Below are 27,613 nucleotides of genomic sequence, written 5' to 3' on the forward strand. Positions count from 1 at the left end.
TTTTGTATGTATGCACTGCAAAAATAAGTGATGATTAACTCATGACTTATTTATTTTAATTTCTCTCTGCTGAATGTAATTAAGTTTTCTTCAACCATTCATATATTGAATGGGAAACAGGACAGAACCATGTAATATACTATATCAATGCATTTTTCAAATGACCACTTAAAAATGTTCTTATATCCTCAATCTACAGTTTATCTACACCTTCAATCCTATCAATATTACACACATTATTTATCTCCACTGTTTTTATTTTCAACTAACCAGGACACAGAAAAATTAAGGAGTCATATCCCTATATCAAAGTAAAGAGAAGCACTCACTCACACAGGCATCTTACACACTTTTCATTCACCAGAGATTTCACTATATGTATATTACTTATCCCTCACATAATTCTACCTTTAATTTCAGTTTCAGTTTTGCTTTACCAACCTAACTCATGATTGCTCTCAAATTCTCAAAAAAAAATCGACAGCTTAGTCTTCATTTAAATTAATACTATAGCATTACGCTACTTAGAACATTCACTTCCCATATTCTCATGTTGCACATATCAACAAAAAAAGCAAATCATTCTACTTAACTTCACTGAATGCCACTGAAAAACATCATCTACATACACCAACAGTGATACACAATTAATTACTAGTGACTGGTGGTTTTAGGAGGATATTAAACCACTACTTGGAGCTTACCATATAATATGTAGTCAAACCAGACTCTAAGCAAAATATTTTAGCAGAATAAACTCAGCTTATCATAAGGTTTAGAATAAACATCCAGTCTACATTATCTAGCATAATGTTACTTATATATAACTTGACAATCAGATGTAATAAGAGTACAACACAAGGCACACAGGAAGTCAACACCTTTACAGAAAATATACTATTTCAATAAGAAGAAAACACTAAAAAGGACAAAAAACAAAAATATTTGAAGACATACCCATGTTGATATTATTTGTGCTGGATTGCTGGCTACCAGGGGATGCCTGACCATGTGTTGGGGCTGGGACAACAAAAGCTATCTCACTTACAGCATCTGACCAGTAAAGAACATGTGAACGCCCATTGAAGCCACTGCCTCCATGGTTGGCATCAACTGGTCCTTCAGGGAAAAACATAAATGATATCAGACATAATGGCTACCCACACACAATTTATGAAATGGTGACTTCATGGTAGAACACAACTTAGGCAATTTTTACTACTGTTAAACTACCTAGTGAATTTATATTCTAAATACTGCAGCCCCCATCCCCTGTCCAAAAGAAAGATCCCCGAAGAATTACTCCTTAAACTTTCCTGTGTCACTATCTACCATTCACATTCCCCTTCTTTTTCAACAAATGCCCCCCTCAACACCACCATCATTTCTCTCCATTCACCTTCATCATGTACTTTACAACTCCTTCTTCCTAACATCATCCTTCTGATATGCCTAGTGCATCCTACGGTTCCATACTTCATCAACCAAATCTTTCTCTGAAATATCTCTTAACTTTCAAACAACAAACATACACACCTATAAAGCAAATCTATATCTACAGTTTGTATTCTAAAAGTCACACTGATCTTACACAACTAAGTTTCACTCTGAAACAACACTGAAGCACATCTTACAGCAAATCCTTTCAAACCCATAGGGACATGAACATTACATATGCAACAACTGGGGCTCTGTGTGCTGAAGGCAATTAAAATCCTTCTGAGGTCCATAAAAGTACAATCCCAAAAGGTGTTGCAAATGCCCACTCTGAGCAGCCTTCTGACATGGTTCCTCTGGTCAGTCGTCGGTAAACTAGCCGAGTCATAGGAACTTTGGTCTTGGGAGGTCTATCTTTCCCTGATATTAGAGTGAGGGGCTGTCAAGCACTTACACTGAGAATTATAAAATATGAAGCTATATCTAACTATAAGAAGTGAACCTTTCACTAAGCTGAAATACTGTCCCACCTATTTATATCATGAAAGCAGAACACTGGGAAATTGCCAGTTGCATGACCATCAATTCCTATCTTACGAATGACAAGTCTTATATACCATATATCATTATTCTAAGGAAAATTCTAGACAAAAAGAAACATGGCATTACAAAAAATTGAAAATACATAATACAAAAAGTAGTAGGTAGGGTAACCCATCTCTCACAACAAATGTCTGTGGTTACCATCATACCATGGTGGCTTGAATTGGTGGCAACTTCGGATGCACTTATTCAAAAAATAACAAAACTCATAGAATTCACATTGTGAAACACTAATAGCCGCTAAAGATAGAGATATGGTATCCTTGCTGGACTAAAGCTAGTAAAAAAAAAAAAAAAAAAGACAACGCTAGGAGATATACAGTACATCAGTCAATGGGTCTGCACTGTGTGAAGTGAGACAAGTGATCACAGTGGTGAATGGTCACTTGATGTTCCCTCATCTCACCACAATATCATGGTAATCAAGGAGGTTGAACCCTTAATCCACCATTTTTTGTGGAGTACACCTTTTTACTCCCTTACAAGCAAGTGCTTTAACAAATGCTATATGGATTGTCTACAAGTGAGAAAAGTGAAATTAAAGTGTGAAGAACAGTGACAAGTGGGACAATGAAAAAAAAGTGCTTCAATGTGAATGCATCCACACTAAATACCTATTACTGGAGATGAGGATCCCATAGCTTGTCTAACATTAATGCTTCTGTCAGCAATGAAGTTCACCTGGCATGCAACATAAATCAACTTTCAGTATCAGAATTCCTGAGCCCTATCTTATGCATTTTGAAAATTTTAAAACATGCTCTCACAAAATAATACAGATGAATGATACAAAAATACTAATACATAAAGAAACCATGCAAGTGTTGTTTACCATCATATGACGATGAAGTAACCATAAAAGCAGTAGATATGTGGCCAGTCCATCCTGGATGTTGGTGAACGTTGACAGTCCATCCTAACCCATTCAGAAACTCCATAAAATGTGGATGTACAGAACTTGAACTTATCTGAAAAATTCATGTACCAAATAAAAAAAAAAAGAAAATAAAGTTATTCAAATTAAGTATTGAATAGCCTATACAATCTCAATATAATGCAAGCACAGCCTTTAAACTTTCCCTTAACTCGAGTAAAATACAAACCTCTCACCAACATCATTCTCAAGTAGCAGGGACATCTTAGGCCTCAAAAAAATTATATCAAATATCAAATTTTCATCCTCTCATAGTACCACTTAGCATAAATTAATTCAAAATGAAGTTCCAGAAGATATCTGCTTCAATTATGGAGCCTTATATGGTGTTTCATTTACAGAATCTATGTTTGGATGTCATCACTATTAAGCTCAAACAAGTTCCCTTATTTTTCTAAAAGCCTTATTAGGAAGGATCACAAATCCCTTTTCTTGTGGGAATATCCATGAGTTTTGCTAAAATTTCTAAAAATTTTGTTATGCCATCATAGAAAAAGGTCTGAAATAACAAGCACTATTTTCTCTCATTTTTCTTACTATTCAAGTACTGGCTTTAATAAAAGTGTTGAACATGTGTGAAGTATCAGCCAGCTTTGGCTTTAACCTTGAAACTAAAATGTACTACTGTCTATCCCCTACTTACGACCAATGTGACATGACCATTCATACATAAGACCGAAAAAAATATAAATAAAAAATATGTGAAATATAGAAATTAAGCTTGGTCATACATCTGCCAGTGCTATTGGCTGTGTGCGAACAATAGTGACTGTCAGACAATATCCCGCCACTGTGTACATCACAGCATTCAGTAAGCATGTGTTATTCAAGTGGATCTAACAAATTTTTGTGGTGGATTAAACCAATTTTGTATTAAACCCCACGGAAAATAACAAGCAAAGGAAAAACCCATCACATGTTGACAGATCTGGCAAGAAGCCAAGGAAGACCCTTGATTCAGAATTGAAAATGAAGTAAATCACCCAATATGAAGGAGGAAATAAAGTCGATGTGATTGCACATAATCTACAGTTGCCCCATTTGACGGTCTCCACAATTTTGAATGACAAAGAAAAAATACGTGATGCAGTGAAAGGTTCTGCAAGTATGAAGTCTACGATAATAACAAAGCGGCGACAAGGGCCCATCCAAGAAATGAAAAAGTTGTTGATGCTGTGGATGGAATACCAAATACAAAAATGTGTACCACTATGCTTACAGACAATCAGGCAAAGGCTAGACCTTTTTTGAGACTTTGAAGGAGGAAGTGGGTGAGGATTACAACGAGAACTTCACAAGTCGTGGTTGGTTCAACAGATTCAAAAGAAGATATAGTTTGCAGAATGTTCAAGTCACATGTGATGCAGCAACTGCTGAATAAGGTGCTGCCGAAATGGTAAAAAATAAACCAAAGATTTTACTTTTGTAAACCACAGATTTAAAAAAAATGTTAATTCATATAAGTGGTTAAACAAAAAAGGGATAATCGCAATAGAACTTGCATAATGTAAAAAATAAAAATGAAATATGAACCAAAAAAATTAAATAAAAGATAAAAAGAAATTACAGAATCATATATTAAAGCTGGCTAACGAAAAATGAGATAATCATGATAGAAACTGAGTAGCTAAAAGAATGCTTTACAGGTACACAATTCTACATGCCATGCTGACATACGTCTGACTTACATCCATTTCGAGATCTGACTGGTCGGTCAGAACAGAAATTGGACATATGTAGGGGACAGATAGAACTGACATATCATTCATATCTGATGACCTGTTAACAAATAGCCTTTGGATGAATTTAGCAGACTGGGAGTACAGGTCAGCTGGGAGAAAAAATAATCAAAACATATATTCTTAAGCCAGTTTCCTAATCTCAATGTTCAGAGCAAAATTCTTAGTGGCTCTATTTTCCCCTTTGTGATTTGCCTACATTATTAAACTAAATACTGTCATTAAATGTCTACTATAACCTTCTACTCCATCTTTCATTTCTAAGAATGATTCTTAGTCTTCTCTACCTACTCCTGATTCCCTATTTCTGTGTTCTTCAGATAATTCTCATGCCCTGTCTAGAATCCAGTCCTTTTGGGAATAGGTACCTACAGCAATCTTTGGAATCCTGGCAAACAACATGAGAAAAAAAAGAAATTATCGATACATTAAAAGTGTATATTGCAAGGAGTAACAATATCAATGTTCCATGACTGATTGGACAGAAAAGCAACTTACTACATTGGAGAGAATATCCTGTGGCACACTCTGACCAGCTTGCACATAAAATATATGTGCTGTATCTATAGTTCGGTTGTTGGTAGCATCAAGGATATCTAAATCTCGAGCAAATCCTGCTACGCTTGAGTCTACAGCAACTAAAGAAGGTACAGCAGACTCAACAGATTCCTGTAAAAACATTCATGCACAATGAAAATTATCCAAAAGAGGGGATGATAGGTGAGACACATTAAGAAAGAAACATCTGAAGGGAATACATGACAATCTTAAGCATTAAAAATAATTGGTCAATACATATATCATTTCATTAAAATCAATGTATCTGATGATAAAATGAGTAGTTCCACTCAACAAAACAAGAACCATCCTTAATGACAGATATGACACATACATGTGATATTCACCTCCTACTTCACTTTACCTGCAAGCTTGGTATTATTTTCACTGATGTACAGGGTAAGCAAAGTCCTCTGGACATATCAAGCCCTTGTTGACCAACATGAAACCCTTCAAAATACCTAAATTTCCCAACAAAATGATCCTCTTCCTGCTCCTCTTCTTCCCACATGCACACTACTCACTTGAACATTATCCACCCACATTTGCAAGGAATTTGAGGAGGTCATAAGCAATAAATAATACTACTTAAGGACATGGGTTTTATGATCATCATGTCACTTGCATGAGAATGACTGCCTTGGTGGGAGCCACATTCACCAGCAGCAACATCCCTTGCCATAACAATGGCCCACTATTGGAGAATGCAGTTTTTCAACATCTTTAATTTTCTTTCATGTCTACATTTCTTAATTCATTTTTTTCTTACACATCATGAAAGCAAAACACCAAATATGAAAACATCTGATAGCAGTGATTTGGTATACTGACAGATAAACAGGGATAAGAGACATGAATGAAAGAAAATGCAGTTGAAGGCTTAGAGTACCCCAGTTCGGCAGCAAATAAACAGATTCACAATTTTGACTTTCATGGAATCAAAAATAAAATAAGAAAGAATAAAAAAGAAGGAAAAGTTAACCAGATTAATAATACATTCTTACAAAATGACAATCACAGAAGGTATTTCTTTTCTTCATGTAATATATCTTAAAAAAGAAAAATCTTACCTGTAATGCATCAAGAGATAAGAATCCAAAATGAGACAGCAGGAGACGAGCTGTCTGAAATTCAAAGCAGAGGGGAGGGGCAACACATTCTGTCTCGACATCTGGGTACTCTGAAGTTTCTCTTTCAACCTGCCGCTGAACACTATCTTCAAAAGCAATCTACAGAAGAGAACATATCATATTTGACAGTAAATATCAAACTGACTGAAAAAGAGTGCTAAGAACTAGCGTGGTTCAAAGAACTGTAAATGAATTTCTCTACAAGTGAAACTAAATGTGTCAAGTTAGTTTATAAAGGGGGAATCCCATATTTTGTAATGTTAGGATTTGCTATGTCTACAGTGTGCAGTACAGAATGAAGGGTAACATAAAAGCCAGTGTTCATACTTCTACACCTTTAAGTGCTATCAAAAATATGGTAGCACAACCAGTAACAATGAAAAATTCATACGTAAAGAATAATGCCATGGATATTTTTGGATCAATAAGGTGTAAACAGAAGGAAAAATATAGCTTTGATGCCAAAAACAAAAGACGAAAATAGTGCTAAATACACAGTTCTCATTGACAGTCATGAAAGTGATTCTAAAGGCAACAAAGAAGTGATAAACATAAAAGATATTCTATTTGGGGATTTTGGTCCCAGGCAGTGATGCCATGATTGGCACCAGTTACTGTGAAGGGATCAAAGGACACTACATAAATACACAATGGTAAAAACACATTTCTTGATTATCCTAACAAAGCAAAGCCACAAAGCAATGACTTTAATAATAAAACTGAAAGTGTTGAAATGATTAAAAACTTACCCATATCCTGAAATCTTTAGGAACTGTTTTGTCTAAACTGGAATACAGTGATGTAAGACAAAATAAAAGCTAATGCCCAGGCTTCTGTACTTTTAAATGCTATGTAAGCAATAGTATGAGTGATGAACATAGAAAAATCAATACTGGAAAAATAATGCTTTGGATACATTTTCCCTTTATCTTTCAAATATGCTCTCTATTTCTGATGTGGGCAAGGTAGTATCAAGAACAGATGATAGAGCCTTGAAAGAAACAGTGTTCACTTGGCTCCTTTCTCTGTTCCTTCTTTTGGAAAGTAATAAATGAGGAGAGGATTTCCAGCCCCCTATTTTAGCCCCTCTTAGTCACCTTCTATGACATGCAAATGGTACGTGGGCAGTATTCTTTCTCTCTTGACCATAAGGATACAATTCAGGTGATATACATAGCAGAATACAGCACTGATGCCAATACTTAAATGAAAGTGATGATAAGTACACAGTTCTCAATGACATAGTCTTTTAAAGTACTTCTAAAGGTAAGAGATAAATGGAAGGAATAAAAAAAAATTATTTTTTATTATTACACTTAATAGCTGTTTCCCACGTAGGCGAGGTTGCGCCAAGAAAGACGAAGAATGGCCCATCCACTCACATACACACATATATACATAAAAGGCCATACACACACATATACACAGAAACCACAGCTCCCTTTCCACATCCAGGCCCCACAGACCTTTCCATGGTTTACCCTAGACATTTCACATGCCCTGGTTCAGTCCACTGACAGCATGTCAACCCTGGTATACCACATCGTTTCATATTAGTCAATTCCTTGCACACCCCTCATCCTCCTGTATGTTTAGGCCCCGATTACTCAAAATCTTTTTAACTCCATCCTTCCACCTCCAATTTGGTCTCCTGCTTCTCCTTGTTCCCTCCACCTTTGACACATATATCCTCTTTGTCAATCTTTTCTCATTCATTCTCTCCTTATGTCCAAACCAATTCAACACACCCTCTTCTGCTCTCTCAACCACACTCTTTTTATTTCCACACATCTCTCTTACCCTCTAATCATTTATGCGATCAAACCACCTCACACTGCATATTGTTCTCAAACATTTCATTTCCAACACATCCACCCTCCTCCATGCAACCCTATCTATAGCCCCTGCCTTGCAACCATTTAACATTGTTGGAGCTACTATTCCTTTGAACATACCCATTTTTGCTCTCAGATAACCTTCTCTCCTTCCACACATTCTTCATTGCTCCCAGAACCTTCATCCCCTCCCACACATGCTTCCATGGTTCCATTCGCGAATGGTTCCATTCGCTGCTAAGTCCAATTCCAGAGATCTAAAACACTTCAATTCCTCCAATTTTTCTCCATTCAAACTTACATGAAAAAGAATAATATCCAAAAGAACTAGACTTAGACACCGGTGACCTGGGTACCATTTATTGTGAATGGATCAGAGAAGACAGTATAAATGCCTACAAATTGTTGAGGGAAACTATAAAAACAATTTTTAAGTATCTTAATAAGAAAGGAAAAGTTTGAATAAAGAGCAAGAGATAGATATAGAAAATAAGGTATCACATTTAATGGAAATATATTCAGCAAGCATGATGCAATAACACAAAAGTGAGCCTAGCTCCATTTTTTGGTGGCTTTTCACTGTATCTCTCAACATTGAAAATACATTTTTCCTATACCTTCTAAACTATATTCTAAATAAAGTCTTTATTTCCATTTGATGAGCTTTCACAACAGAAAAACTCCGTTGATGATAAACACAAGAGAGATTGTTAAACTGTTGAAAATTTATTCTGCTTAAATCATATGCTGTTTAGACCGATTTGGGAATGGTTGGTGAAATGCTACAGATGAAGTATGTGCACTACCAAAGAGTGTATGAAGGCTAAGTATCATAAAAATTATAAGAAAATATTCTTCTTTCTTATCATTTACTTGTATATGCTTATAACAATCAACAACAAATTTATACCTATATTCATTCCATCACATCATGTTTATCTACTCTTCTATACTGAGTACTTTTTCTCAACAGCTGACAAGGAACTTGCATTAAAGCTTAATATGACACAATTCAGCCTTAATACTAACTTAAGCCTGATATAACTAAATCACCTCCTGTTCCTTATAACACTAGCTCTGTTCTATATAGCAGCTCTTTGCTGCCTTAATTTACTGTCCAGTATCATGAATAATTCAGACAATCCATAATCTTTCCATGTTAAAACCAATATAAGCTTTTCCTACATCAATAAATGCAGCATATCACCATTAACAAAAAATAAAATGCATTTCTGAATACTTTCTTTACCTTATATAAAAGTACAACACACTCTCAGGAATAATTCTTCATCCACAGCACCAGCTAGAGGCTTGGTAACCTCCCTTAAACATCAATTATATTGAATCTGTAACTTTATTTTGGTAATGAAGTACTGCATATGTCAATGCTACTTCCCAACAACCCTTGGAGACAATATCAACTTCCCATTTGGCATTTTTTAGTACATTTCTAAATCTTAATACATTCAAAACATGCAAACTCAGGACTTATGATATTTTACATTCTTCATGAGAAAGCCACCCCCCAAAAGACTGTTCCCACTAAATCTATATTTTCCTGTAATACATTTACTACACTCATATGCATATGTCTCAGCAACTCCTTTAAATTCAGCTAACTCATAAATCATTAACAAAGTCTTTAAAATATATAGATTTTTACCTGGTGGTCCAAAATTTGAAGAAGTTTTTCATGCTCCAATGCAGATTTCTCATCATTCATGATCACACTCTCAAGTGTCGGAATAGATTTGTCTCTGCAACACATTTCTTATTAATAAAAAACACATTTATCTATTAACTAAACCTGGTGTCTAAATTCTCAATCCAGAGCATACTAGGTGCATATAAAAACTGACAAAATATATTGTTGGATTAAATCATTACATAAAAATCATTACACAAAAGGCGGGCAAGGAATAGAGTGAACTGGATCGATGTGGTATACCAGGGTCGACGTGCTGTCAATGGATTGAATCAGGGCATGTGAAGCGTCTGGGGTAAACCATGGAAAGTTCTGTGGGGCCTGGATGTGGAAAGGGAGCTGTGGTTTCGGACATTATTGCATGACAGCTAGAGACTGAGTGTGAACGAATGGGCCCTTTGTTGTCCTTTCCTAGCGCTACCTCGCACACATGAGGGGGGGAGGGGATGTTATTCCATGTGTGGCAAGGTGGCAATGGGAATGAATAAGGGCAGACAGTGTGAATTGTGTGCATGTGTATATATGTATGTGTCTGTGTGTATATATATGTGTACACTGAGATGTATGGGTATGTATATTTGCATGTGTGGACGTGTATGTAAATACATGTGTATGGGGGTGGGTTGGGCCATTTCTTTCGTCAGTTTCCTTGTGCTACCTCGCAAACACGGGAGACAGCGACAAAGCAAAATAATAAAGATGATAATAATAAAAGATAATTACCAGCAGAAGAGAATCATATGCTTTATAATCAAGAAAACATATTCTGTGAATAGCAAAGACAAAGAAAAGCTAAATTATACATATGGAAAACATTACTGGATAATAATGACTATGATGAATTTCTTTCTACACCGTGAAAGGCAAGAGTTAGAATCATTCTAAGACTTGAAAATGCTTAGTTTCACACAAAAATCCATAACACACTTAGCATAGGAGTAACAACCTTAAAAAGTATGCTGCAGCAAAATTTTAAGTTTCTCTTTTGCATGACAATATGACATAAAAACATCAGACTCACATATTGATGTGAGGTTAAACTGAACTCTGAACGTTCTAAAAATTTCTGAAATACATTTCATCAGTTTAGTTCTATCAATATAAATTAAAAGTTCCACCTTTGCAAGGCTACAAAAAGAACATGAAAAACAGCCTCATTTAAACATATCGATTCTCTAGGTGTCATGTATAATGTACCAACACTAGAGACAGACATCTTAAGTCAAGCCCCACAGACTACTCCATGGTTTCAACTAACAGTTTCATATGATCTAGTTCACCAAAAGAATAATTCTAAGACTTGAAACTGCTATGTGTCAGATGGAAATTCATACCCCTAAGGATAAAAGTAACTCATTCAAAAAAAAAATACACAGTAAAATTCAAAGTTTCTCTTTTGGATTACAATATGACTTCACATCACTCATATATTGTTACTAGGTCAAACTGAACTTTGAACTCTCTAATAATGTCTGACAAAAATGCAACTACTAATGCCTGAAGTGGCATCCCACACATTGTTGGTATACACTACAGCATAAACATTTTTCCATGAGATAATCATTTTACAGAAGAGATGTCATGGAGGCATGTACATGATATGCACTTCCACGATACGCAATGATAGGTGAAGCTGTGACCCTCTTCCAAGATAATAGATATTAGAGATGAAAACAATATGTAAATTATATCTATTTGCAGCAAAAATGCTTCCAAAAAATACCACACATCTGAAGGTGAGTGCTCAAATTACAGAGGTATAAGTTTGTTGAGTATTCCTGGTAAATTATATGGGAGGGTATTGATTGAGAGGGTGAAGGCATGTACAGAGCATCAGATTGGGGAAGAGCAGTGTGGTTTCAGAAGTGGTAGAGGATGTGTGGATCAGGTGTTTGCTTTGAAGAATGTATGTGAGAAATACTTAGAAAAGCAAATGGATTTGTATGTAGCATTTATGGATCTGGAGAAGGCATATGATAGAGTTGATAGAGATGCTCTGTGGAAGGTATTAAGAATATATGGTGTGGGAGGCAAGTTGTTAGAAGCAGTGAAAAGTTTTTATCGAGGATGTAAGGCATGTGTACATGTAGGAAGAGAGGAAAGTGATTGGTTCTCAGTGAATGTAGGTTTGCGGCAGGGGTGTGTGATGTCTCCATGGTTGTTTAATTTGTTTATGGATGGGGTTGTTAGGGAGGTGAATGCAAGAGTTTTGGAAAGAGGAGCAAGTATGAAGTCTGTTGTGGATGAGAGAGCTTGGGAAGTGAGTCAGTTGTTGTTCGCTGATGATACAGCCCTGGTGGCTGATTCATGTGAGAAACTGCAGAAGCTGGTGACTGAGTTTGGTAAAGTGTGTGAAAGAAGAAAGTAAAGAGTAAATGTGAATAAGAGCAAGGTTATTAGGTACAGTAGGGTTGAGGGACAAGTCAATTGGGAGATAAGTTTGAATCGAGAAAAACTGGAGGAAGTAAAGTGTTTTAGATATCTGGGAGTGGATCTGGCAGTGGATGGAACCATGGAAGCGGAAGTGAATCATAGGGTGGGGGAGGGGGCGAAAATCCTGGGAGCCTTGAAGAATGTGTGGAAGTCGAGAACATTATCTCGGAAAGCAAAAATGGGTATGTTTGAAGGAATAGTGGTTCCAACAATGTTGTATGGTTGCGAGGCGTGGGCTATGGATTGAGTTGTGCGCAGGAGGGTGGATGTGCTGGAAATGAGATGTTTGAGGACAATGTGTGGTGTGAGGTGGTTTGATCGAGTAAGTAATGTAAGGGTAAGAGAGATTTTTTTTTTTTTTTTTTTTTTTTTTTATACTTTGTCGCTGTCTCCCGCGTTTGCGAGGTAGCGCAAGGAAACAGACGAAAGAAATGGCCCAACCCCCCCCCCCCCCATACACATGTACATACACACGTCCACACACGCAAATATACATACCTACACAGCTTTCCATGGTTTACCCCAGACGCTTCACATGCCTTGATTCAATCCACTGACAGCACGTCAACCCCTATATACCACATCGCTCCAATTCACTCTATTCCTTGCCCTCCTTTCACCCTCCTGCATGTTCAGGCCCCGATCACACAAAATCTTTTTCACTCCATCTTTCCACCTCCAATTTGGTCTCCCTCTTCTCCTCGTTCCCTCCACCTCCGACACATATATCCTCTTGGTCAATCTTTCCTCACTCATTCTCTCCATGTGCCCAAACCATTTCAAAACACCCTCTTCTGCTCTCTCAACCACGCTCTTTTTATTTCCACACATCTCTCTTACCCTTACGTTACTTACTCGATCAAACCACCTCACACCACACATTGTCCTCAAACATCTCATTTCCAGCACATCCATCCTCCTGCGCACAACTCTATCCATAGCCCACGCCTCGCAACCATACAACATTGTTGGAACCACCATTCCCTCAAACATACCCATTTTTGCTTTCCGAGATAATGTTCTCGACTTCCACACATTTTTCAAGGCTCCCAAAATTTTCGCCCCCTCCCCCACCCTATGATCCACTTCCGCTTCCATGGTTCCATCCGCTGCCAGATCCACTCCCAGATATCTAAAACACTTCACTTCCTCCAGTTTTTCTCCATTCAAACTCACCTCCCAATTGACTTGACCCTCAACCCTACTGTACCTAATAACCTTGCTCTTATTCACATTTACTCTTAACTTTCTTCTTCCACACACTTTACCAAACTCAGTCACCAGCTTCTGCAGTTTCTCACATGAATCAGCCACCAGCGCTGTATCATCAGCGAACAACAACTGACTCACTTCCCAAGCTCTCTCATCCCCAACAGACTTCATACTTGCCCCTCTTTCCAGGACTCTTGCATTTACCTCCCTAACAACCCCATCCATAAACAAATTAAACAACCATGGAGACATCACACACCCCTGCCGCAAACCTACATTCACTGAGAACCAATCACTTTCCTCTCTTCCTACACGTACACATGCCTTACATCCTCGATAAAAACTTTTCACTGCTTCTAACAACTTGCCTCCCACACCATATATTCTTAATACCTTCCACAGAGCATCTCTATCAACTCTATCATATGCCTTCTCCAGATCCATAAATGCTACATACAAATCCATTTGCTTTTCTAAGTATTTCTCACATACATTCTTCAAAGCAAACACCTGATCCACACATCCTCTACCACTTCTGAAACCGCACTGCTCTTCCCCAATCTGATGCTCTGTACATGCCTTCACCCTCTCAATCAATACCCTCCCATATAATTTACCAGGAATACTCAACAAACTTATACCTCTGTAATTTGAGCACTCACTCTTATCCCCTTTGCCTTTGTACAATGGCACTACGCACGCATTCCGCCAATCCTCAGGCACCTCACCATGAGTCATACATACATTAAATAACCTTACCAACCAGTCAACAATACAGTCACCCCCTTTTTTAATAAATTCCACTGCGATACCATCCAAACCTGCTGCCTTGCCGGCTTTCATCTTTCGCAAAGCTTTTACTACCTCTTCTCTGTTTACCAAATCATTTTCCCTAACCCTCTCACTTTGCACACCACCTCGACCAAAACACCCTATATCTGCCACTCTGTCATCAGACACATTCAACAAACCTTCAAAATACTCATTCCATCTCCTTCTCACATCACCACTACTTGTTATCACCTCCCCATTTACGCCCTTCACTGAAGTTCCCATTTGCTCCCTTGTCTTACGCACCCTATTTACCTCCTTCCAGAACATCTTTTTATTCTCCCTAAAATTTACTGATAGTCTCTCACCCCAACTCTCATTTGCCCTTTTTTTCACCTCTTGCACCTTTCTCTTGACCTCCTGTCTCTTTCTTTTATACTTCTCCCACTCAATTGCATTTTTTCCCTGCAAAAATCGTCCAAATGCCTCTCTCTTCTCTTTCACTAATACTCTTACTTCTTCATCCCACCACTCACTACCCTTTCTAAACAGCCCACCTCCCACTCTTCTCATGCCACAAGCATCTTTTGCGCAATCCATCACTGATTCCCTAAATACATCCCATTCCTCCCCCACTCCCCTTACTTCCATTGTTCTCACCTTTTTCCATTCTGTACACAGTCTCTCCTGGTACTTCCCCACACAGGTCTCCTTCCCAAGCTCACTTACTCTCACCACCTTCTTCACCCCAACATTCACTCCTCTTTTCTGAAAACCCATACTAATCTTCACCTTAGCCTCCACAAGATGTGTGGAAATAAAAAGAGTGTGGTTGAGAGAGCAGAAGAGGGTGTTTTGAAATGGTTTGGGCACATGGAGAGAATGAGTGAGGAAAGATTGACCAAGAGGATATATGTGTCGGAGGTGGAGGAAACGAGGAGAAGTGGGAGACCAAATTGGAGGTGGAAAGATGGAGTGAAAAAGATTTTGAGTGATCGGGGCCTGGACATGCAGGAGGGTGAAAGGCGGGCAAGGAATAGAGTGAATTGGATCGATGTGGTTTACCGGGCTCGACGTGCTGTCAGTGGATTAAATCAGGGCATGTGAAGCGTCTGGGGTAAACCATGGAAAGTTCTGTGGGGCCTGGATGTGGAAAGAGAGCTGTGGTTTCAGGCATTATTGCGTGACAGCTGGAGACTGAGTGTGAACGAATGGGGCCTTTGTTGTCTTTTCCTAGTGCTACCTCGCACACATGAGGGGGGAGGGGGATGGTATTCCATGTGTGGCGAGGTGGCGATGGGAATGAATAGGGGCAGGCAGTGTGAATTGTGTGCATGGGTATATATGTATGTGTCTCTGTGTGTATATATAGGTGTACATTGAGATGTATAGGTATGTATATTTGCGTGTGTGGGCGTGCATGTGTGTACATTGTGTATGGGGGTGGGTTGTGCCATTTCTTTCGTCTGTTTCCTTGCGCTACCTCGCAAACACGGGAGACAGCAACAAAGCAAAATAAATAAATAAATATAAAATCTGAAGGTTTATCACACAAAGTGGAACTACATCATAAAATATCTTAAACATTCCACAGTTGTTTTATGAGAATGAGCCAGTAATATCAAGTGTATTGTTAATAACCACAAGTGGTCATTTAATAACACTCTCCCTGTAGTTACTATGTTTAGTTACTATGTTACTTACGATTTACAAAGGGGTATCCTCTCTACGCTATCAGGAAAATACTTGGGTTTGACATTATGTTTGATTCCAACATCATTCATTGGTAAGGGACGTCCAGGGTTAACAGTGTATAGCTTGGCTGAGGATTTATGCCTTGGTAGATGTCGAAGCTGCATGGTCCATGCCACTCTTCCAAATGGCCCTCTTATCAGTGCAGTTACAGTTGGCTGAGGATCTGTTAATGAGAATATTTAACCAACTGTAAAATTCATCCACAGAATGTAGGTTTTGAAAACTGAAAAACAATTTCCCAATGAGGCAGTGTTCCACAAAAATAAGATATTTTCTAAGACATTCTCAGTAAAAATCAGGGTTAGGACAGTCTAACCCTCTGACTTTCTAATGCAGAAAAACTGGCTCCGAGCAACCTTTGTCATGTCAGTCATTACCAAAATAAAAATAAAAGAAAGGGGAAAAAGGATCCTAGATCTTACTTTCCTAAGTCACAATAAGTTAAAATAAATATGATACCTTGGTGATTTCCAAGTGGTTGTTCCAAAAGAGCCAACATGATTGAATTTTGAGCAACAAAATATCGGAAATGCTGAGCTGCTGTGTCTCGAGTGAGCTGCTCTGAGCCACCCCATGTGTTACAGTGCCGCAGAAGTGTCACTTCATCTAGAAGTGAGGACAATGACTCAGCTCCGCACACAGATGGAAAAGTACCAACCTGTAATAAAGGAATAGAACGAATTAGAATGATGTGGTATACCGGAGTCAATGTGCTGTCCATGGACTAAACCAAGGCATGTGAAACATATATATAGATTTACAGCCTTGTTGTGGTGGTGAAAGAAGTATATTTTCCTTGATTCTTAGCTGGATCAGTTTTGCAGAGTTTGGATAACAAAGACAGCATTGATAAACATACATAACTACAACCTATACAACAAAACCAACTGGGAAAATATTGTAGTCAGTATATCTTACTTGAGAAAGCACACATGACAGCAAGGCCTCAGCAGCATCTCTCACTCGCATGCTGGCTGGTTTTAGCTCCTTCTCATGTTTCAGGCGAGGGGCATCACTTGACTTTACCTGAAGATGTATATGATAAGAGAACTGATCACCCTGCAATTCAACTCAAAGTCAAAACTTATCCATATTCTAACATACTGTCCTCCACTATCTGTCCCATGAAGCATAATTCTAGCACATCACTGTCTTAGTATGAATCCATACTTTCTTTCCAAATGACTCCCCTTCCACCTACAAACTCCTTGACTCTGTTTGTCATAACACTATTTACCTCCTTTTTTCTCATTCATGTACCTTTATGAATGAAGGTCACATATATTTGCACATTGAATCTTTGTAAACGAATTATCAACTATGGGATAAATTTACATTAGTTCTTCAATTTTTCACGGCCAGATTTGGTAGCTCACAAGCCACAATGAACATGTGACCACTCCTTGGTTTTATCACTGTTCAGTTTATGTCCTCAATTACTAAGTAATCAAATTTAAGCATCACATGATCACCTTATCCATGCCTTACTTAGTGAAGGACACAGCATGAGAATAAAGCGTCAAATCAAAGGCCATCTCAGGTGAAAACAATAAACTGAGAGAAAAAAATGTAGATATCAACCAGAGCTCTACATGTTTTCGTAGACCTGTCTCTTAAAAGAAGAAAGATTATATAAAGGGGAAAAGACAAGAGTAGGAAGAGACTTCATATATCATGTGATATTCTTAACTGCCAAGCTCCTGTGTAAGAAGATAAGATCTAGCAATAGTGGTGTATCAGTCCCTCTGATCCTAGTACACTCACTTACGTACTGATGTGGAAAATTTTTTAGTACTCACTCTCAAAACTTGTTTCTCCATGAATTTCCATGAGAAACCAAATTACCTGTCAATCTCTCTTTAACTGGAATCTCCCTTTATTAGCATTTTACAAAATCTGAAAAGTACATACTTCACTGCCTCATTTACAAACCTGATAGTTCCTTCACTGTTTTCACTGAGCATTTGTTCAGGTTCATTAAAATCCCTAAGAGGATTATATGTTATCAACACCATTATGCATCTCTTTCCTATTAACTTTTACCATTATGTATAATATGAATAAGCCTTTTGGGGTATTTACTAAGAGGGCCAATCATCTTCCTCCTTTGTCTTCTTTTTCCCTCCCTGGAACAGCGTATCCCTGAGGACACTCTTATCTCTTTAAGAAGTTTTGTCTTCATTATTCCAATATCATTGGGAGCATTATTCCTACTTTGATCCTTGAATTATAACTCTTTTCCATTAACTATTGTCCATCTGCATTTGTATACATTACTTTATAAGTCTGACATTTCAATCACAAAACATTCCTGACCTCTCTGCAGTACTAGTGGGACTTTTGTGTCCTCATGCCTAATTTGATGTCTCTCATTTTTTTGCTTTCTGACTGTACTCTTTGGTTTTTCTAACATTATAAGTGTGTAAGTTACAGTGGCCTAAACTAATATCAAGCTCACACACTTCCAAAAGTATAGCAGACAATTCAAAGGACTAAACTGTGGACATAAATGAAACAATACAATTTCCCTGATTAAAGGATCACAGGATCTAGAATTTTCACCTTTCTAAGCTAGAGCTTTTCACATGTACCATATGCAATCCTACTCATTTCTCTACCTCCACTGATAACTTTATTCTTTGCTCCATAATTCACTTACCTGTGACTTTGAGCCAGATATACCAAGCTCCACAACCTCCAGCACTGTTGCTAAACACTCTTTATCTTGAAGAAGGTATGGGTGAGCCACAAGCCACACACTTGCACAGTGAAAGGCTGCTACAATAGTTGAGTGAAGATCCTAGAATATTAAAAGGGAATCTGCCATTAGAAAATACAATCAATTCTAATACTAATCATAAGTATAATAATATTACTAATGATTTTATCTGTTCACCTACCTACTGTTTTTAACCTCTACAGGACCTTAGCCATATTTGTACATTTCATTGAATGAAGACCCTATACTTGCATGGATTGCCTCTTACCATCCGCATTTGAATCTGAAGGAGCACTTTATCAGTAAGAAGAGGTGCCTTCCTCATTCAAGTCACCAAATTCTGCAGTTTCTCACTCGAATATGCCCCCAGTACTGTATCATCAGTAAACAACAACTGACTCACTTACCAGACAAAGAATTAGCGAGGAGAGGTTGACAAAGAGGATATATTTTTCAGAAGTGGAGGGGTCAATGAGAAGGACATCAAATTGGAGTGAGAAAGATGAAGGAAAAAAATTTTTGAATGTTCAGGCATGAAAATGCAGGAAAGTGAAAGGAATGAAAATTGGAGTGATGTGGTATACAGGGAGGGGGAAAGCTTACTGTCAACAGACTGAAATAGGGTATATATAGCAGCCAGGGGAACCAGAGAAAGGTCTGTGGGGCCTAGTTGTGACTAAAGAACTGTGGTTTCAGAACATTACACATGACAGCTAAATAATAGATGAAAGCAAATGAGGTCTTTTCTTCATTTGTCCTTGCACTACCTAACTAACACAGAAAAATGTGAACAAATATAAAAAAAAAAAAATTCTCTGTTCAGACAGTTTTAAAAATACAAGTCTTTCAGCCAATTTTGGTGAAGGGCAAACTGGAGAGAGCACCAACTCTGTATACTTCAGCAATCTTCTCTCATTCTTCTGTCATTAAAATATCATCTAATTTTCTATAGGTGATGCGACAACCACCACAGCCCTAGAACTAGCTCAACTGATAAGAGAAATCCAAAATTAGAATTCTTATATTTATTCCGAAAGAGGAAGTATTCTCCCTGTCTATTCCAGATTCTCTACTTTTAATGCATGGTCTACACAAAGGAGACAAATCTATCTCTAATGCACAATCCATGAAATCCACTTCCCCAACTTGGAAAGATAGCAGAGACTTAGGGGGAAGGGTAATCAAATCAAACACACTCCCAAAGCTATTTCATGCCACTTATATCACTTTTTACCTCACAAGAGGGTTACTTCCACTATAAAAATCCTTAATAGTATTCATCAAACAACCATACTTTTAAAAGCCTTCCATGTATGCAATAATGAAGTAAAATCAAGTCCATTTCTATTCATATCAACATCAACATCTTTACCAATTAATGCATCAATTTTTTTCAAGTTCTTTCCAATCCTACTCATGAAAATTAATGCTGTAAGTTTTACCAGTCCAATGAATGGATTCTAAAACACAATATAAGTATTTCATTGGACTTGCCTTAGAATGTGCTCTTGGAGGTCTTGAACACTGGTAAGCAATGTAGTCACACAACCATTTCACAGCCCGCTTGCACTCCAATCCATCTAATAGAAAAGAATCAATAAATTATCAACAATGCCTTAAACATACTTGAAAAAGGGTTTTCACTAGAAATCTGCAATTATCAAACATACAGAACCATTGTAGGAGTGTAATCTGGATTTCAAAGAAGGGAGGCACAGAAATCTCATCTCCTTAGGTAAATATGTATAAGGATGGATGTGCTAGAAATAAAATGTTTGAGGACAAAGTGAGGCAAGAGGCAGGTTGATCATGTGAAAAACGACATTGGGCACATGATCTATCTTTTAACTATTTCTTTACAAGTTTATATTTTTTAACCCCTGCCTTCTGTTGAAGTAAATGGCTCTTACTCCTTGCTATCTTTTCTGGTGAAGTAAATGGCTCTCACTCCTCGCTATCTTTTCTGGAGAAGTAAACGGTTCTCACTCTTTGCTATCTACCAATACAGAAATAGCAGCCTGCTGACTCAGCCTGTCCGCCAACTGACCAATCAGCAACTCCCAAACAGGGATGATGTCATCATCCCATTGGTCATCAGGCTGGTGATAATCTAGTGTTTCACAATTTTCAAAACACCTGTGTCGACCTAATAGTGGTCATATCACTTAAGAGGAAAGTTTTTTGAAAGATGAGGAAGGTACGGCAAGAAACAACAGCTTGGAAAAAATGCTCTCAGACACCACCCTAGTGTGAACAAGTTTTTCATTATCTAGAATTTAAATTCCTCTCCATGATTAGAGTTGACTGTAAAGTGGTTGTATGCATACTGCAGTATTACCAACCAGGGTTCTGAGTATACACAATTAATGTGATGCACACTATTTTACCAACCGCAGCATGGCATTTTGAGAATCTGTGGTATGTTTTCTGTCCTTCTGACAAATATCACAGCAGCAGCAGGCTATTTCTTGCCAAGCCTGGCACAGTGGTGGTGTGTAGATATGCACAGCTAAGTGTGAATGAGACAAAAACATCACTTAAGCCTTGCTGTCTCCAATCTACCTACATCATCTTATTTCAATGTTACTTCCTCTGAGTGAGGTTTCCATGTATGATATTGATGCAGTACAAACTTATGATAACATTACCATTTTCTGTTTTGTGGCCATCAATATGTTCTCTAAGCATAAAGATAATAATGTGAGTTGTACCATTCAAAGGAGGGTAAGGAAAGTAATATCTTTAGAACAAAAAGTGGACTTATAAGAATACCTTACATGAATTAGAAGTACAGCATCCATTGTGAGGCATTTTGGTGTTCATGAGTCAACAGTGTGAACCTTACAGAAAAAAGAGACATCCTTTAGTGCAGCACAGCTGGATGGTTGCTTTGCAGGATTGTGTACAGCATAAGAGGTGATGTACTGCCAACATGCTATATAGCATTATTTCTTTATTACTTTGCTTTACAGCTTTATTATTATTTACTTAACTTTTGTAAATACATGTGCTGTTTCTGAGGTACAATGTGCTGAATTTTAACTGTGAAGTGTTCATGATAAGATTGACCGTGCATCTTTCAAAGGTCAGCTCCCTTAACTTCCTATTTCCTACAAGCCTTGTACCTTGTCACCCACAGTTTTGCCAACCATGATGTCTTCCAGGAATCTGCACAACCACCTTGCTTGCCAAGGGACCTGTGTACCATATAATTCAAATAATTATGAAGTGACGGGTCAGTATCAACATGACAACCAGTGGGATGATGATGTCATTACCACATGCGGGTTGTTGATTGGTCACTGGGTGAACTCTAATCTAGCTAGCAGGTTGCGAGCACTGAACAGGTGGCCAGCATGAGATGAGAACCATTTATCTCAGGAGAAGGCAGCGTATGAGAGGTTTTAGACTCTGGGATCTTAAGAGATTCTCTTAAAGGCTAATAAAATTATCTGACCCAAGAAAGAAAGTTCAGATTTTTTTTTTTAACATTTTCATCAATTCACAAGATCAACTGCATAGCAGCCATAAGTAATACTTATTCTTAAAACACGAGGCGACAAAATAATCACAAACCTTGTTCTGCAATACTGAGACGTGCCAAGCCAGAGAGGAGTTCTAAGCCCGCAAGAGAAACATTAACATCACTCTTCCAAGAAGAGATGAGCCGATGACATACAAGGTAAATAGCTCGTACAAACAAGGCATGGGCAGAATCTGTAGGCACACATAAAGTGAGAGGAGAATCAGAATTGTCCTTCAGAAAAGCAAGTTCTGCCTTCTCAAATACCCCTCTACAAATAACTTTCTTATAAGTCTTTCCTAGCCAACTTCTACAAATCACAAGAATGCTTTTAAAATCATAAATTGATGCATCTTAAGAATTATTCTAAGACAAACATATAAAAACCTTTAGTATACTTCCTATCTAACATCCATAGATTACATTATAAAGCAATCCATTTCAAAAAGCAATAAAATCATGTTCACATGATACTACGCTCTTCCATCTAACTGATATTTGCATTGCATTATTTACTGCTGAAAACAAAACTGCATGAAGAATTCTTTCTAAGCCATATTATACATATCCATCAAAAATTTGAAATTTATAAATCAATCTAAAATATTTCCATCTATAAACAAAAAGTCTTCGGTTGGATATTATCTTTGTGAGGAGGAAATATGAAGAAATGAAGATAGATACCTTGATTAATAGCATTTCAAGACTCTTACAGATATGTCAACCTTGACTATAAAACTTTGAGTTTAACAACTAACCAACTGTATCAAAGGAGGGTGATAAGTGATAAAAAAAAATCCAAGTTTGGCAATCCACTTATTACATTGTTCAAACCCTTATACTTAAATCATGCTGATACTACACAACTTTCTGTGGTAAATGATACAGTAAAGCACTGGCAGATTGTCACTTTGCTAGGTTAATGGTTCTCGGTGAACACAGAACACCCCAATGTTTTTCAGCCATGTTTCTATTTCAATTAAGTTATGTTCATCATATTGTCTTCTTTTAGGGACTTACACCTGGGAATATCTAACATAATTAATACATTTAGATTACTTGCTATATATATATATATATATATATATATATATATATATATATATAGCTTCTGTTTCCATTCTAGAAAGTTAAAATACAAGTTAATGTTAATATTATCACCTAGGCTTTGCTTTCTGCAGTCTAGCAAATGCACTGTCAGTTGAATTGTGTGAACTTATTCACTTGTAATCTGAAGCAGCAATTTCCTGCATAAAGCAAAAGCATGTTTAATTCTTTTTATCTCACACACAAAGTATTAAGAGCAACAAGCATGAAACTCAATATGGTGTTATAAAAGCATATCCTGTTAACTTCTTTATTCTGAATGTGCTACCACTAACTAATGCACACTGTTAAATGGTTAATGAAAAAATACTTGCAGAGGAAACTGAGTTCCTTCTCTGAGAATGTGTCATTTCATCATGACTGCTGTCTCATGTATGGCCATGTTTTCAGGTGTGAAACATCAAAGACAAAATGTTACAAAAAATTAAAGTAATCCTACACAAACAAATACTCCCTCTGCCATTTTAAGATGAAATGCCAGGCCTCATGCACATGCATAATGGCACATATAAGAGAGGAAACAATCTGCCACTTTATTCTCAGTCCTTTTTTTGACAAAAAATGACAGCAGACCTGAAATGATAAGAGGAAAAAGAAGGATGTGACAGCTCCAATAACATGACAGAGAGAGCCTTATCATACCTCATGTAGGGTTTCTATCTTTCTGTAATGTTAACATGAATTATGCCTGTAATCAAATACTATATCTGATAAATGACAGGAGGAAGATTATAGTCACAAGGCTAATGACAACTCTGGATAATAACCTTTATTTTCTTTTTTTTTTTTTTTTTTTTTTTTTTATACTTTGTCGCTGTCTCCCGCGTTTGCGAGGTAGCGCAAGGAAACAGACGAAAGAAATGGCCCAACCCCCCCCATACACATGTATATACATACGTCCACACACGCAAATATACATACCTACACAGCTTTCCATGGTTTACCCCAGGCGCTTCACATGCCTTGATTCAATCCACTGACAGCACGTCAACCCCGGTATACCACATCGATCCAATTCACTCTATTCCTTGCCCTCCTTTCACCCTCCTGCATGTTCAGGCCCCGATCACACAAAATCTTTTTCACTCCATCTTTCCACCTCCAATTTGGTCTCCCTCTTCTCCTCGTTCCCTCCACCTCCGACACATATATCCTCTTGGTCAATCTTTCCTCACTCATTCTCTCCATGTGCCCAAACCACTTCAAAACACCCTCTTCTGCTCTCTCAACCATGCTCTTTTTATTTCCACACATCTCTCTTACCCTTACGTTACTCACTCGATCAAACCACCTCACACCACACATTGTCCTCAAACATCTCATTTCCAGCACATCCATCCTCCTGCGCACAACTCTATCCATAGCCCACGCCTCGCAACCATACAACATTGTTGGAACCACTATTCCTTCAAACATACCCATTTTTGCTTTCCGAGATAATGTTCTCGACTTCCACACATTCTTCAAGGCCCCCAGAATTTTCGCCCCCTCCCCCACCCTATGATCCACTTCCGCTTCCATGGTTCCATCCGCTGCCAGATCCACTCCCAGATATCTAAAACACTTCACTTCCTCCAGTTTTTCTCCATTCAAACTCACCTCCCAATTGACTTGACCCTCAACCCTACTGTACCTAATAACCTTGCTCTTATTCACATTTACTCTTAACTTTCTTCTTCCACACACTTTACCAAACTCAGTCACCAGCTTCTGCAGTTTCTCACATGAATCAGCCACCAGCGCTGTATCATCAGCGAACAACAACTGACTCACTTCCCAAGCTCTCTCATCCCCAACAGACTTCATACTTGCCCCTCTTTCCAAAACTCTTGCATTTACCTCCCTAACAACCCCTTCCATAAACAAATTGAACAACCATGGAGACATCACACACCCCTGCCGCAAACCTACATTCACTGAGAACCAATCACTTTCCTCTCTTCCTACACGTACACATGCCTTACATCCTCGATAAAAACTTTTCACTGCTTCTAACAACTTTCCTCCCACACCATATATTCTTAATACCTTCCACAGAGCATCTCTATCAACTCTATCATATGCCTTCTCCAGATCCATAAATGCTACATACAAATCCATTTGCTTTTCTAAGTATTTCTCACACATACATTCTTCAAAGCAAACACCTGATCCACACATCCTCTACCACTTCTGAAACCACACTGCTCTTCCCCAATCTGATGCTCTGTACATGCCTTCACCCTCTCAATCAATACCCTCCCATATAATTTACCAGGAATACTCAACAGACTTATACCTCTGTAATTTGAGCACTCACTCTTATCCCCTTTGCCTTTGTACAATGGCACTATGCACGCATTCTGCCAATCCTCAGGCACCTCACCATGAGTCATACATACATTAAATAACCTTACCAACCAGTCAACAATACAGTCACCCCCTTTTTTAATAAATTCCACTGCAATACCATCCAAACCTGCTGCCTTTCCGGCTTTCATCTTCCGCAAAGCTTTCACTACCTCTTCTCTGTTTACCAAATCATTTTCCCTAACCCTCTCACTTTGCACACCACCTCGACCAAAACACCCTATATCTGCCACTCTATCATCAAACACATTCAACAAACCTTCAAAATACTCACTCCATCTCCTTCTCACATCACCACTACTTGTTATCACCTCCCCATTTGCGCCCTTCACTGAAGTTCCCATTTGCTCCCTTGTCTTACGCACTTTATTTACCTCCTTCCAGAACATCTTTTTATTCTCCCTAAAATTTAATGATACTCTCTCACCCCAACTCTCATTTGCCCTTTTTTTCACCTCTTGCACCTTTCTCTTGACCTCCTGTCTCTTTCTTTTATACATCTCCCACTCAATTGCATTTTTTCCCTGCAAAAATCGTCCAAATGCCTCTCTCTTCTCTTTCACTAATACTCCCACTTCTTCATCCCACCACTCACTACCCTTTCTAATCAACCCACCTCCCACTCTTCTCATGCCACAAGCATCTTTTGCGCACTCCATCACTGATTCCCTAAATACATCCCATTCCTCCCCCACTCCCCTTGCTTCCATTGTTCTCACCTTTTTCCATTCTGTACTCAGTCTCTCCTGGTACTTCCTTATTTTCTTACCAACAAATAAAATAAAATGTTGAGTATTCAGTCTATATCAAAAAGGATTTCCTACATGATTACCATAAAGCTGCAGCTAAGAGTAAAGAGTCAACCCCAGGGAACTGGACTTTCCTAACTTATGCTAGCCTACAATAATGAGGCCATAAACACATCAAAATTTTTTTTTATACAAACATAACAAAGGCATAGGAGAACAGCTAGATTTAGGAAGAAACGACCCTTACTATCATGTACAAAACTATGAAGGCCCTGAACCCGCTTCCAACCACAACAGGGACTCAACCAACAGATCTGAAAAACTTTCTAGAAAAAGCACCCTAACAAGTCAACACCAATAAATGTATAGTCCTTCCTATTTGTCAAAATACATGGACTTAAATCACAAAACAAAATACTTTTTATCTTTCCTCACTGGTTTACTGACTGAGAAAAACATTATTTGCAGCCTTCACAGAAACTTGAATAAGAAAGATATTACAAGGAAAATGATGTCTGGGTCCTAAACTAAAACATATACAGGTATGACAGAAAGGAGAGGTCATATGAATGAGATGGGCTGTAACTTTTAAGATTCAATGACAACATATCACTAAATTCATTAAACAATGAAGAGGAAGTGTTAGTTATCAAGACTAAAAACTTCAGCTTGGTTAAGCACTTATTCATGAGCCACCTGATGCAAGACCAAAGAAATTTACATATTTATTTATTTATTTATTTTGCTTTGTCGCTGTCTCCCGCGTTTGCGAGGTAGCGCAAGGAAACAGATGAAAGAAATGGCCCAACCCACCCCCATACACATGTATATACACACACGTCCACACACGCAAATATACATACCTATACATCTCAATGTACACATATATATACACACACAGACACATACATATATACCCATGCACACAATTCACACTGTCTGCCTTTATTCATTCCCATCGCCACCTCGCCACACATGGAATACCATCCCCCTCCCCCCTCATGTGTGCGAGGTAGAACTAGGAAAAGACAACAAAGGCCCCATTCGTTCACAC

At 38.0% G+C, this 27,613-nt stretch overlaps 1 protein-coding gene across 9 annotated transcripts in view; it reads right to left on the reverse strand.

Moving 5' to 3' along the window:
- Positions 1-27,613, reverse strand: part of LOC139752723 (ral GTPase-activating protein subunit beta) — an 83,233-nt gene that overhangs the window by 11,366 nt on the left and 44,254 nt on the right. For all 9 annotated transcript variants that reach the window (XM_071668560.1, XM_071668556.1, XM_071668561.1 and 6 more), the window contains 11 exons: positions 22,408-22,548; positions 20,326-20,411; positions 18,772-18,912; positions 17,031-17,138; positions 16,572-16,770; positions 16,062-16,275; positions 9,900-9,993; positions 6,342-6,500; positions 5,212-5,382; positions 2,873-3,008; positions 958-1,119 (listed from right to left, as the gene is read on the reverse strand). In XM_071668560.1, coding sequence (XP_071524661.1) covers positions 958-1,119; positions 2,873-3,008; positions 5,212-5,382; positions 6,342-6,500; positions 9,900-9,993; positions 16,062-16,275; positions 16,572-16,770; positions 17,031-17,138; positions 18,772-18,912; positions 20,326-20,411; positions 22,408-22,548 — 1,611 coding nt within the window. The remainder of the gene's footprint in view (positions 1-957; positions 1,120-2,872; positions 3,009-5,211; positions 5,383-6,341; positions 6,501-9,899; positions 9,994-16,061; positions 16,276-16,571; positions 16,771-17,030; positions 17,139-18,771; positions 18,913-20,325; positions 20,412-22,407; positions 22,549-27,613) is intronic.

Source organism: Panulirus ornatus, chromosome 13, assembly GCF_036320965.1.
Source record: "Panulirus ornatus isolate Po-2019 chromosome 13, ASM3632096v1, whole genome shotgun sequence".
NCBI lineage: Eukaryota > Metazoa > Arthropoda > Malacostraca > Decapoda > Palinuridae > Panulirus > Panulirus ornatus.